The sequence below is a fragment of the Symphalangus syndactylus genome, chromosome 21, assembly GCF_028878055.3.
Source record: "Symphalangus syndactylus isolate Jambi chromosome 21, NHGRI_mSymSyn1-v2.1_pri, whole genome shotgun sequence".
NCBI classification, from domain to species: Eukaryota; Metazoa; Chordata; class Mammalia; order Primates; family Hylobatidae; genus Symphalangus; species Symphalangus syndactylus.
The window spans coordinates 48,627,264-48,639,381 of record NC_072443.2 but is presented as its reverse complement, the minus strand read 5'-3'; the positions used below and the strand labels follow the sequence as shown (position 1 = coordinate 48,639,381).

Below are 12,118 nucleotides of genomic sequence, written 5' to 3'. Positions count from 1 at the left end.
CACTGGCTCTTCCTTTGGCTTGGGATTCCTGAATTAGAGGAAGCCACGTGGGCCTCAGAAAACCAGTGTGGGAGCACCTCAGCCACAGCCTTTATTAAATGGTTGGGCTTCATTTTCTCTCTCCGTTCAGAGTATCCGGTCTAAAGTGGAGCTGTCGGTCTGGGATCAGCCTGAGGATCTTAATCTCTTCTTTACTGCTACCTGCCAAGATGGGGTATCCTATCCTGGTCAGAGGAAGTGTGAGGGCCTGAAGATTGGGGACACGGTAAGTCTCACCCCAAGTTTTTATGAACTCTTGTTAGCATTGGTCATCAGTCTTTGGGTTCTAATAACTTTTGTGACTTTATTAGAGTCCTTTCAGAGTTTATATTCTCTTTTCCAATTCAGCATCCCAGAGGAGTCTCCTAAGCCTGTTTTGCATGATGTGTTCAGAGTCTCAGGTGAACTTGTTAAAGAGCCCAGTCAATAGGCAGCCCTCAGCGCATTGCCACCTAAGGCTTTCTCAAGTTGGCATTGTGACTTTGGTGTTTTAAACCATTATCCTCTTGGCTTGACACAGTTGTAATCAGGAGAAAGAGTACAGGTGGGGATCCAGGAGACCTGGCTTTCATTCCTAGTCTTCTGCAGATAGCTCTGTTCCTTGGATAATCTGACCCTCACTTTTCCTTTCTGTGAAATGTAAAGAAAGCCACTCCCCCCATTCTGTTTTGGTGAAATAGAATGGATGACTCTACAGCAGTGGAGGACACAGATGCCTTGTCCAGATTAAGTTTATTCAAATGATGTGTGAAGATGTGTGCCTGTGCGCTAAACCAAGGACTTGCGTGAGGGAGCAGGGAGGAGGATATGTGGGCACCAAGAACACAGACACAGACGCAGGCACAGAGGCTGCGAGTGGTGATGGAGAGCTAGCCACACATCTTCTGGAGGTACTGCTGCTGGAAGCAGATCATGAGCTCCATTCCTGACTTGCTTTGTTGACAGGTCCAGTACTCAGAAAACAGAAAGCCAGTGAGGGATAATTCTCTTCTACACTTAAAAGAATCTAGTTAAAACCAAAAATTTATAGAGACCTTACAAATAGATGGCTATATCCTCTTGGCATTCATAGCACTCATGACAGCCAAGGCGGATATAAGCTGACTCATCCCCTAGCTTCAGGGAAAGAGCTTGCGGAGGCAGGGACAGTCTCATGGCTGGTAGCAGTGGTCTCCTGGGGCTTCTCCACATTCCACTGTAGATCCTCTCCCATCCCCGCCTTCACACTGTCCCTCACCCACTTCACAACACACAGACATACCTCTTACCCTTCCTAAATCTTTCTGCAGTGCCTCGCTCCCCCAAATAAAGGGACAGTTCAAAATATCATATGGAAGTTGAGAAAATGAAAGCCTCTCATGACTGGCTACCAAGGCCTTTTCTAAGACATGTTGTTTCCAAGTTTCTTTTGCTTTTAACAAGATTGAAAGAAGGCCTAATCAAGCTGTTGGATGGTAAGTCATTACAAATGATAATTTATTTATTTATTTGGAGACAGAGTCTTGCTCTGTCACCCAGGCTGGAGTGCCGTGGCATGATCTCAGCTCACTGCAACCTCCGCCTCCCAGATTTGAACGATTCTCATACCTCAGCCTCCCAAGTAGCTGGGATTATAGGCATGCACCACCACACCTGGCTAATTTATGTATTTTTAGCAGAGACAGAGTTTCACCATGTTGCTCAGGCTGGTCTGGAACTTCTGGGCTCAAGGGATCCTTCCACTGCAGCCTCCCAAAGTGCTAGCATTACAGGTGTGAGCCACCACGCCTGCCCACAAATGATTATTTATGGCTTCTAACTCAGAAGACATTCATAGAACAAGGTGACATTGCTGTTACAAAACTCTTGTTCCCATCTATTTATGTGAACTTTTTTTTGCTTAAATCTCTACAAATGAAAAATAGGAGTATAATTGATGTGGATAATTGATCCCTGTCTTGTTTAGCAATAATTAATATTATTTTACATCTGGGGGAAAGCCTTATCTCATTAAAGAGGTACTTCCAATAACATTTTACTGTTTATTTTTAATAATTGTAGGAAGTTGCAATGTATTTGTGTTGTTTTCATCCATTATAATGATTACTCAAGCCAGATGATTAAAAAAAAAACCACTAATGCTTTATAGTGACAGGACAGGATTTAAAGAGATAGTTATAAAGAATGGAATGAGGCCGGGCACAGTGGCTCATGCCTGTAATCCCAGCACTTTGGGAGCCCTAGGCGGGTGGATCATGAGGTCAGGAGATCGAGACCATCCTGGCTAACACGGTGCAACCCCGTCTCTACTAAAAAATACAAAAACAATTAGCTGGGCGTGATGGGGGGCACTTGTAGTCTCAGCTACTCGGGAGGCTGAGGCAGGAGAATGGCAAGAACCCGGGAGGCGGAGCTTGCAGTGAGTCAAGTTCACACCACTGCACTCCAGCCTGGGCGACAGAGTGAGACTCTGTCTCAAAAAAAAAAAAAAAAAAAAAAAAAAAAAAAAAAAAAAAAATGGAATGAGGCAGAAATAGCCAAAAAACCCTAACAACATGTAAGTGAATTCTATAGATCTGTGGGTGGAATGTTTGGTGTAGCATGTCAGAAAAGCTGAAGGATAATGTGGGAAATATACCCAAACAAGGAACCCTTTACTTGGAGAAACAGGTTATGATAGAAAAGAGATGGGAGAGGGATGGACTGTCTAATCTAGCATACACCAGGTTTCAGGAAGGCTCTCAGTGATTTCTAATGACATCCTTATAAATAAGGCAAATATTTAATAATATGGGTTGACAACGGCCCAGCCATGCGGATTTGTAGCTGGGTGAACATGCTATCTGAGCGTGTTGATAATGCAGCCAGGGGGAGGACTTGACTGGGGTTCCAATGTCTCTTGTCTGTTGTGTTTATCATTGGCTTGGGTTGAACTCATAGGAGATCTTATCAAATGTGGGAAGGCCACAGAGCTGGAGAAAACAGCTTATGTTATAAATCAGGAAAGCCAAGATTTAAAAATATTTTTCAAAATTGAGACGGATTGAAATCATGAAGATGAATGTCTTACATTTTAATTCAGAATATTACTAGGATATAGGAAACTTGGTTTGATAATAAAAGAAAAACATCTGGCAGATTATAATGGCTCAAAGGCTCAATGCAAATAAACTGATTAAAAAAAAAAAAGTCCGCCAGGCGCAGTGGCTCATGCCTGTAATCTCAATACTTTCGGAGGTCAAGGTGGGAGGATCACTTGAAGCCAGGAGTTTAAAACCAGCCTGGACAATAAAGTGAGACCCCCATCTCTACAGAAAATAAAAAATTAGCCGGGCATGGTAGCTCACACCTGTGGTCCCAGCTACTCAGGAGGCTGATGCGGGAGGATGGCTTAAGCCTAGGAGTTCAAGGGAGCAGTGAGCTATGATCACACCACTGTATTCTAGCGTAGATAACAGAGTGAGATCCTGTCTCTTAGAAAAAAGTAATGGCTGGGCACAGTGGCTCACACCTATAATCCCAGTATTTTGGGAGGCTGAGGCTTGTTAACTGCTTGAGCTCAGGAGTTTGAGACCAGCCTGGGCAACATGGCAAAACCCAGTCTCCCCCAAAAATACAAAAATCAGCTGGGCGTGGTGGGGAGCACCTGTGGTCCCACCTAGTTGAGAAGCTGAGGTGGGAGGATCGCTGGAGCGCGGGAAGTTGAGGCTGCAGTGAGCCATGATTGGGACACTGCATTCTAGCCTGGGTGACAGAGTGAGACCCTGTCAGAAAAAAAGAGAGAGAGAGAGAAAGGGAGAAAGGAAGGAAAGGAAGGAGAGAGAGAGAGAGAGAAAGGGAGAAAGGAAAGAAAGGAAGGAGAGAGGGAGAAAGAAAGAAAGAAAGAGAAAAGAAAGAAGGAAAGAGAAAGAGAAAGAAAGAAAGAAAAAGAAAGAAAGGAAGGAAGAATGAAAGGAAGGAAGAAAGAGAAAGAAAGGCGGGCACGGTGGCTCATGCCTGTAATCCCAGCACTTTGGGAGGCTGAGACAGGTGGATCACCTGAGGTCAGGAGTTCAAGACCAGCCTGGCCAACATGGTGAAACCCCATCTCTACTAAAAATACAAAAATTAGCAGGGCGTGGTGATGTGCACCTGTACTCCCAGCTACTCAGGAGGCTGAGGTAGGAGAATCACTTGAACCTGGGAGGCAGAGGTTGCAGTGAGCCAAGATCGCGCCACTGCACTCTAGCCTGGGTGACAGAGCGAGACTCCTTCTCAAAACAAACAAACAAAAAAGATAAATGAATAAAAAGTAATGCCAGTTGAAGCTGTGTTTAATAGAGATATTTTGAAACCTCACACCTGGAGTCCTATATTCAGTTTTTTTTTTTTTTTAGAGACAGGGTCTTGCTCTGGTTCCCAGGCTGCAGTACAGTGGCTTGATCATAGTGCACTGTAGCCTCCAACTCCAAGGCTCAGGCAATCCTCCCGCCTCAGCCTCCCAAGTAACTGGGACCATAGGCCTGCACCACCATGCCCAGCTAATTTCTTTGTGGGTTTTTTTTTTTTTTTTTTTTTTTTAAGAAACATAGTCTCACTGTGTTGCCCAGAATGGTTTTGAACTCCTGGCCTCAAGTGATCCTCCTGCCTCGACCTCCCAAAGTACTGGAACTACAGGCCTGAGCCACTGTGCCCAGCCCAGTTCTTTTTTGAAAAAGAAAAGTCACAAGCAACTATCATGATGAATTGTTTAGAAGCTAGAAAGGTCAAAGGAACTAATGTTTGTCGATAGTAAGATTGTAAAGTCAGAACTCTTTTCAGATACAAAAAAACTGAAGCCAATTTATGCTGCCTAAAGTGAAAAGGAGAAAGTCATACTAAATATGTTGGGGTTCCTTATGGAAAGCAGGAATACAGTTAGTCTTGGGAAGGACCAGAAACAATCTAAACAATGAGCGGTCTGTGGTCACTAATTGCCTGTGAGGAAGACATTGTTTTTCATGCTGACAGATGGGGAAGACTGAGGCACAAAGCATACAGGTACATAGCCTGAAGTGTCGACATGAAAATTCAAAGCCAGGGCTTTCTGTTCTGAAGCCAGCTCCCTCACCACCTTTATCCGGCTTCTTGGTGCCCACGATTGTATTCTACCAAACCTATTTCAAAGGACTCTACCAGCACAAAGTACAATCCTGAGGAACAGGAGCCTCCATGGGAGAGTGCTGCTGACTGAGCCCCCCTGCACCATGTGGGGAGCCCAGCGCTCGCGCACTGCTGACAGGCAGCCTGGGATTTGAGGATGAGCGTGACTCGCCCCAGCTCACCCATCTAAGAGGCAGTGAACTCACAAGCCAAACGAAGGCCGTTCCCCCTCCACACCAGGTCATCTCGCTCATCACTGCCTCCCCATTACAGAGTAAATTGTATTTGTTTGCATAGAATGGGGACATCCAATGTGCCCTGTCCAACGTGCCCCTTACTGTGGTGGGGGCATTACTGCTGCTGTCTGCCTCTTACAGCAGCCTTATAAGGGAGCTGTTCCTTCCCCATTTTGTGTATGAAAAACTGAGACTCAAAGTGGGGCCTGAGAAGCATGCCAGAAGCCTCAAGCATTGGGAGCCAAGCTGGGGGCTGCTTCCAAGGCCACAGTGCATGCGTTTCCCACACGCTTTGGGAGTAACAGCTTCTAGGAAGCATACAGTGGTGTCATGGCCACTTATGGATGGACACTCTAGTGTACATATTTTGATTTTTGCTGGGATACCTCAGAAAAATGGGGAAATTGCCCAGAACTTGAAAAAGATTTTACATGATTTTTCAAATGCTCTGAAAATCTCAGAGGTATTGAAGTGGTTTTTAGAGCATTCAAAGTGACACTAAAGAAGAGGGGAACTTCTGCTCAGGCCGGCACCTTTGACAGCTCTTCCTGTGGGATTGGATGGGCTGCAGCCCTGTGGGAACAGCAGGGGCCCTAGGCGACCGACCCGAGCTGGCCCTTTGTTTCTACTCACTGTCCCAGTGTTGTTGTCTTGCTGTCCAAGGGCTGTGGTCACATGGCCCCTGACTCCACTGCAAGGGCTGTGGGGTTTTTGTTTTCTGTGGATGAAGACAGGCTGGCACAGGGCAGTGGCCACTCTCCTCTTCAGAGCCAAACATGATTCTGTTCACAAGAGCCACACCAGCCCATGCAGGCCAGGAGAGGCAGCTCTCTTGAGGGCCTTGGAGGCCACCGGGGGCAGAACTGGCTCCATCATTTGTAGGTCCCAGTGTAAAATGAAAAATGGGGTCCATGTTCAAAAATCAGTAAGAATTCCAACACAGCAACCACAGAGCATTAGAGTAAGCATGGGCCCTTCTGAGTGGGGGGCCTTTGTGACTGCACAGGCATACGCCAGGGAGCCGGCCCTGGCACGGGGAGTTAAGGGGCTTTCCCCTTTCAATGAAGGAGAGGGTTCTGTCAATTCTTCTGATCCCCAAGACAGAAGGGGTGCACTTACAGCTGGGACCAGTCTGGTTTTCTTAACCCTGGCCCAAGAAGGTAAACTTTCCATCCCTTCTCTCAGGCAGAACTGTCTCCAAAGCATTGACAGTTGGGCTTTGGCAAGCAGGGGTGCTACTGAGTGTGTATTTCCCTCTGGACATGTGTCCCAAAGCCATACATTTCAGAACTTGCCAGTGACTGTGCTGACATCCACTCGTACTCACTAAGTATTTATGTACCAAATCCCGTGCTCACTCAGGATGGACAGATGAGGCCACAGATCAGGGGCTCAGAGTCTGGTGTAGGAAATAACATGCAGAGGAGTCAGCCCCGTAGAGGGTGAGGAGTGCTGTGGGAAAGCCAGGTGTGGCACTGCAGGAGCCCAAGGAAGAAGGGCGCAGCACTGCAGAGGGAGCTGTTGGAGCCGAGGCTCAGATCACCAGCAGGAGTTTCCCAGACAGAGAAAGCGGTGGTGGGCTGGTCCCATCAGTGGGCCTGCCACGTGCATATTGGCCAGATGTGTCTGCTAGAGTGTGAAGAGCATCATCCTTTGGCCAGTGGAAAGCAGCTGATGGTGATGGCCATGGAGGCAAGAGGAGTGGGCTGGGGAGAGAGGGGAGAGTGGCTGGCTTGGGCCACAGTGGTAAAATATACCTGCCAACCTAAGGGGTCTGGCCATTCTGGCCATTGTTTGGCAAGTGGCAGGAGTTGGGAGGGCTATGGGCAAGTCAGGGAATGGTGGTGGGGGTAGACAAGAGTACTGAGTATAGCTGGAGGGTCTGGGGACTCCCCTGGAGAAGAGGGATTAGGAAAAGCAGACACGGTACAGCTGTCATCAGGGATCTCAGGGTCTGGCCTGTGGACAAGGACACAGCCCGTGTGAGGGGCAGCCAGATGGACCTCGCCTCCTCATTATCACAGCTTCCTGCAGAGGTGGAGGAGGTGCAGGCTGTGGTTCTGTGACAACCCTGTGTGCTCTGGGTCAAGACAGATGTCTAGCAAGAAGCAGGAGAGGTGGCAGGGCAGGGGCTGAGGGGCAGGGATGTCCTTAAAGAGAAATATGGCTTAAATCAAACCTTGAAAACCCCAAATCCAGTGAGATTCTCTTTCCCAGTGATTTCAGTTGTTTCCCTAATTTTCCTCCCTTTATCCTACACCAACCATCAGGAGTCAGTTTACTCAGGAACTGGCTTCAACAAATCAGTATGCAAGTGGCTGGCTGTGAGGCTAGCACGGACGCCCAGCACAAAGCAGCCAGTGAACCCCGTCATGGTCTTCCCACAGCACCCCCTCCCCGCTCCCGTCCACTCTTGGGGCCCTGTAGCCTGTGCTCATCCCAGCTGCTTTTTTGTTGAGATCTGAGCGGACTTGGCATCTGCATAGGATAGCCCTGGATTTGGTGGGTTCGGAGTGGGGGCTGGGCAGCCCTTTTGAAAGGGTGCATCAGGCCAGCCAGCCCCACAGAGGAACCAGGAGAATCCCAATGAAGTTTTAATAACAAGACCGGGCGGGAGGATTGCTGTGTCTGTGACCTTCCTCTTGAATCTCAGAGCGAGTGAATGGAAAGTCTCCAGGAACTGGGGAGCCTTCAGTATCAATTGAAGTTCTCAGGAATCAGGGGAGGGACCCGAAGAGGCCTCATTCCAGCTGCCTTCCAGCTTTTCTGGATTCTTTCCAAATCCAGTAGGGAAAATGGACCCTCTGAAAGGAGGGGTAAGCAAACAGATTTCCTTGCTGGTCCTGAAGTGCTTTTTATAGCACTTCCTGTGCCCAGCAGGAGTTGAGACCCAGTGGCTGAAATAGAACATTCTCTGGTTATCAGGCATCTGGCTGCACTCCAGGCTTCACAGGGCCAGACAGATAGCACCTCACATGGACCGAAGCCTTGGCTGGGGAAGGCCTCAGTACCTGCTTGAAAGCTGGGCCCTCCTTGCTTGCCCAGCTGGGCAGACAGTGCCCGAGTGTTTCTACATGCTGGTGATTGAGCGCCAGAACTTTAGGGGTGCCCTAACCTCCCACTTTCTCCCAGACACATCAGCAAGATTCTGGAGACTTAACTCTCACTTTCATTGCTTTAACCCCAAGGCAGGCAAGTTTCCATGAGACAAGGTTATACTCACAGGTGTGCACTCCCCACAGTCTTTCAATAATTAAATGCCTTTGGCAGTTGGTCCAGGTCATTCCTCTGTAGTTTATTCAGTTTCTGACCTGCAGATGCCTCTGTGGAGCACAGCCTTTTCATTTAACAAGTCCAGCAAGTTGTAGCCCTAGGAGTACAGGGTTTCAGCTGTAACTTGAAGCAAGCTACAGGTAGCTTCAAGCATGTCACTGTTGTGGGAGCTTCAAGCAAGTAGTAATAGGAGATGCAAGCAAGTTTCTCTCTGGGCCTCAGAAGGGAGGAATGGCATCTGCCCCTCAAAGTTCCATTCACCTCTGCATTCTTGATGGCCCCATGGGTGGCTTCGGGCAGGCATAGTCCCCACTCCCATCCCATCTACGGGCTCAAATCATTCCCAGCCCATGGCAGAAAGATGTGGAGATGCCTTTGGCCACCACTTTGGGGATCACCACCAAGGGGTCCCTTTAGTAAGCCAGGCTGGCTCTCCCTCTGTACCCCGATGAGGTAGACCTCATTCCCCCTTCTAGGAGGTGATATGCTAAGGAGAGCGCAGGCCCTGCTCTAGGCCTGGCCCCACTCCTCATCAGCTGTGTGACCATTATTAAATCCACCAACCCCACCAACCCTGTTTTCTCTCTGGTAAATGAGGACACTTCCTTCTAGGGCATTTAAAAGAGATGCTTGTAGAAAAGTCCAGCACAGTGCCTGGTACATAGTAGGCAACTGGCAACTAATAATTATTAGTGTTTTGTTTTGTTTTATTTTTTTCTTTTTGAGACAAGATCTCACTCTGTCGTCCAGGCTGGAGTGCAGTGACATGATCATGGCTCACTGCAACCTCCCCGTCCCGGGCTCAAGCAGTCCTCCCACCTCAGCCTTCTGAGTATCTGGGACCACTGGCATGTGCCAAAACGCCCGGCTAAGTTTTTGTACCTTTGGTAGAGATGGGGTTTTGCCATGTTGTCCAGGTTGGTCTTGAACTCCTGGCCTCAAGTGATCCTCCCAATCTGCCCACCTCGGCCTCCCAAAGGGCTGGAATTACAGGCGTGAACCACTATGCCCATCCTATTCGTGTTATCCTTTAACCAATTTTAGTGTCCAAGTGGATTGAATCTTTACTCACCTTGAGAGACTCCCTGTACCTCGAGACCTTGGAACTTAGCCTTGGAGTTGTTTTTGTCAATCTCTCCCCTTTGCCTCCTCCTACTCTTCCTACCCCCCAGAGATGGAAGGTAAGGTGGAGCTAGCCCAAGCTGTCTGCAGCTGGCCTGGTCCCCTGAGTGTCTTCTGATCCTGCTCCCCTAGCTATCCTCAGCTCACCTATCCAAAAGCCTCTCCTGTTGAGCCTCTTGGCTAATGCTGAGTCCTGGGTGTCTGTTGTCAAGTCCTTTGAAACAGCAGTTTGCTGCCACGCAGGACTTTCTGCAGGACTTAGAGAGCAGGATCTATCCTCCTGCTCAGTCCCATACCCTCTCCCCTCTCCCCGTGTCCCTAGATGTCACAGCATCTGAGGGGAGGCCTTTTAGAACCAGTAAAAATCTCAAAGTAATAGGGATCTGTATGTTTAGAAACAGATATTTATCATGTTCTCAAAAAATGAACATTGTGGGCTGGGTGCAGTGGCTCACGCCTGTAATCCCAACACTTTGGGAAGCCAAGGCGGGTGGATCACTTCAGGTCAGCAGTTCGAGACCAGCCTGGCCAACACAGTGAAACCCCGTCTCTGTCTCTACCAAAACTACAAAAATTAGCCAGGCATGATGGCAGGCACCTGTAATCCCAGCTATTCGAGAGGCTGAGATGGGAAAATCGCTTGCACCTGGGAGGCAGAGGCTGCAGTGAGCCGAGATGGTGCCACTGCACTCCAGCCTGGGTGACAGAGAGAGACTCTGTCTCAAACAACAACAACAACAAAAACATTGTTACCTGAAGATTGTCCAGTAAATCAAGTGAATAATGACATTTTAAAAATTAATTTTAATGACTGGGCGCAGTAGCTCACACCTGTAATCCCAGCCTTTGGGAGGCTGAGGTGGGCGGATCACGAGGTCAGGAGATGGAGACCATCCTGGTCAACATAGTGAAACCCCATCTCTACTAAAAATACAAAAATTAGCTGGGCGTGGTGGTGCGCACCTGTAATCCCAGCTACTCTGGAGGCTGAGGCAGGAGAGTCGCTTGAACCCAGGAGGTGGAGATTGCGGTGAGCTGAGAGCATGCCACTGCACTCCAGCCTGGCAACAGAGCGAGACACCACCTCAAAAAAAAAAAAAAAAAAAGCTTTATTCCAACGGAAAGAATAAAGAATACTAATAGCTGAAAGTGGTTTTTAACCCATTCTGAGCTTCAGAATGATCTGAGGAGCCTTTTGAAAAATAAAGACATTTGGACCCAGATCCAGTGAGTCCGTTTGTGGGGTGGGCCGGGCCTCTGTTCAGGGAGTAAGGGAGAACCCGCCCCTGAGTAAAACTTTACGACGGCATTTCATCAGGACGTGCCGGCCACCTGTCTGTATGTTTTCGTAGAATCCACAGTGACTTGCTCTCAGGGCCCTGCTGGGTGATTCAAACCCCACATGGCTCTCCTCAGGGGAGTGAGGAGGAGAGAGTGGGGGAGTCAGGCTCTAGCTCCTGAATCAGACCAAGCCTTATCCTTGCTTTCCCTCCATCCCAGCCCTGTGGGCAGCTGATAGGCATCCCTCCCGCACCATCCGCCACCCAGCCAGGCCCACCTTGAGCCTGTTTCCAAGGCAATCCGTGAGAAGCTCCTGAGTGAGAAACACTTCCTTACATATTATGTTTAAAAAGAAAAGGTCTGTCCATGTGCATGGTGCATTTCATCATTTGGCGACTCTTCTTTAAGACCTCAGGGGCATGGGGGGATTGTGAAAGATGCAGCTATGACAAGCACCCACAAAGGAGGAATTGGGGCATGGGGGGCTTGGGGGTGTCTGGAGAGCAAGCTCTGGAGTCAGCTGAGCCCTTTGCCAGCAGGCACGGAGCCCTCTCTATGGCAGGCCAGGCGGGTGCCCTTCACCCAGCACCCTGTGAGAGTGCCACCGTGCCCCTGCATCTAGCATTGTGCCTGGCACAGAGGCAGCACCCAGGAAATATTTGTCCACCGAATGACTTTTTAAGTGAGCAGAGAAGAGGCATCTGCAGCGGGGCTGGGAAGAGGATAGGACAGAAGAGAAAAGAAAGGGAGAATAAGAACTGTGTGAACTCAAGGAAGCTCTATACCTTTCTGCAGGGGCCCATTTCCTCAGGGCCATGAGGATACAAAGAGATAATGAATGTTAAATAATTCACCGTCAAATGTGAGCTCACCTGCGCATTCTCTTCTCCGTGAAGCATGGGAGCTTGCTGGTTCTGAGGTCTCTTCCTACTCAGGCCACCTTGGTGGTTCTAACTGTGTGCGTGGAGAGGGCTGGAGTTCGGAGCTGCTCTTCATCAAGGGCCCTGCCCCTGGGTGAATGGGAGACCCTGGCTTGCCACAGCCATGATATCCCTTCTCTTCCTTCT

At 48.8% G+C, this 12,118-nt stretch overlaps 1 protein-coding gene and 1 long non-coding RNA gene across 3 annotated transcripts in view; one reads left to right on the top strand and one right to left on the bottom strand.

The window, feature by feature from the left end:
• The window catches only part of ITGB5 (integrin subunit beta 5), a 123,140-nt gene that overhangs the window by 78,237 nt on the left and 32,785 nt on the right, over positions 1-12,118 (top strand). For both annotated transcript variants that reach the window (XM_055259688.2, XM_055259690.2), the window contains exon 9: positions 131-265. In XM_055259688.2, coding sequence (XP_055115663.2) covers positions 131-265 — 135 coding nt within the window. The remainder of the gene's footprint in view (positions 1-130; positions 266-12,118) is intronic.
• Positions 588-12,118, bottom strand: LOC129471270 (uncharacterized). The gene is made up of 3 exons (XR_008653534.2): positions 11,924-12,118; positions 8,599-8,745; positions 588-1,045 (listed from the first exon to the last, which is right to left on the bottom strand). It is a non-coding gene; the product is annotated as an uncharacterized lncRNA (long non-coding RNA).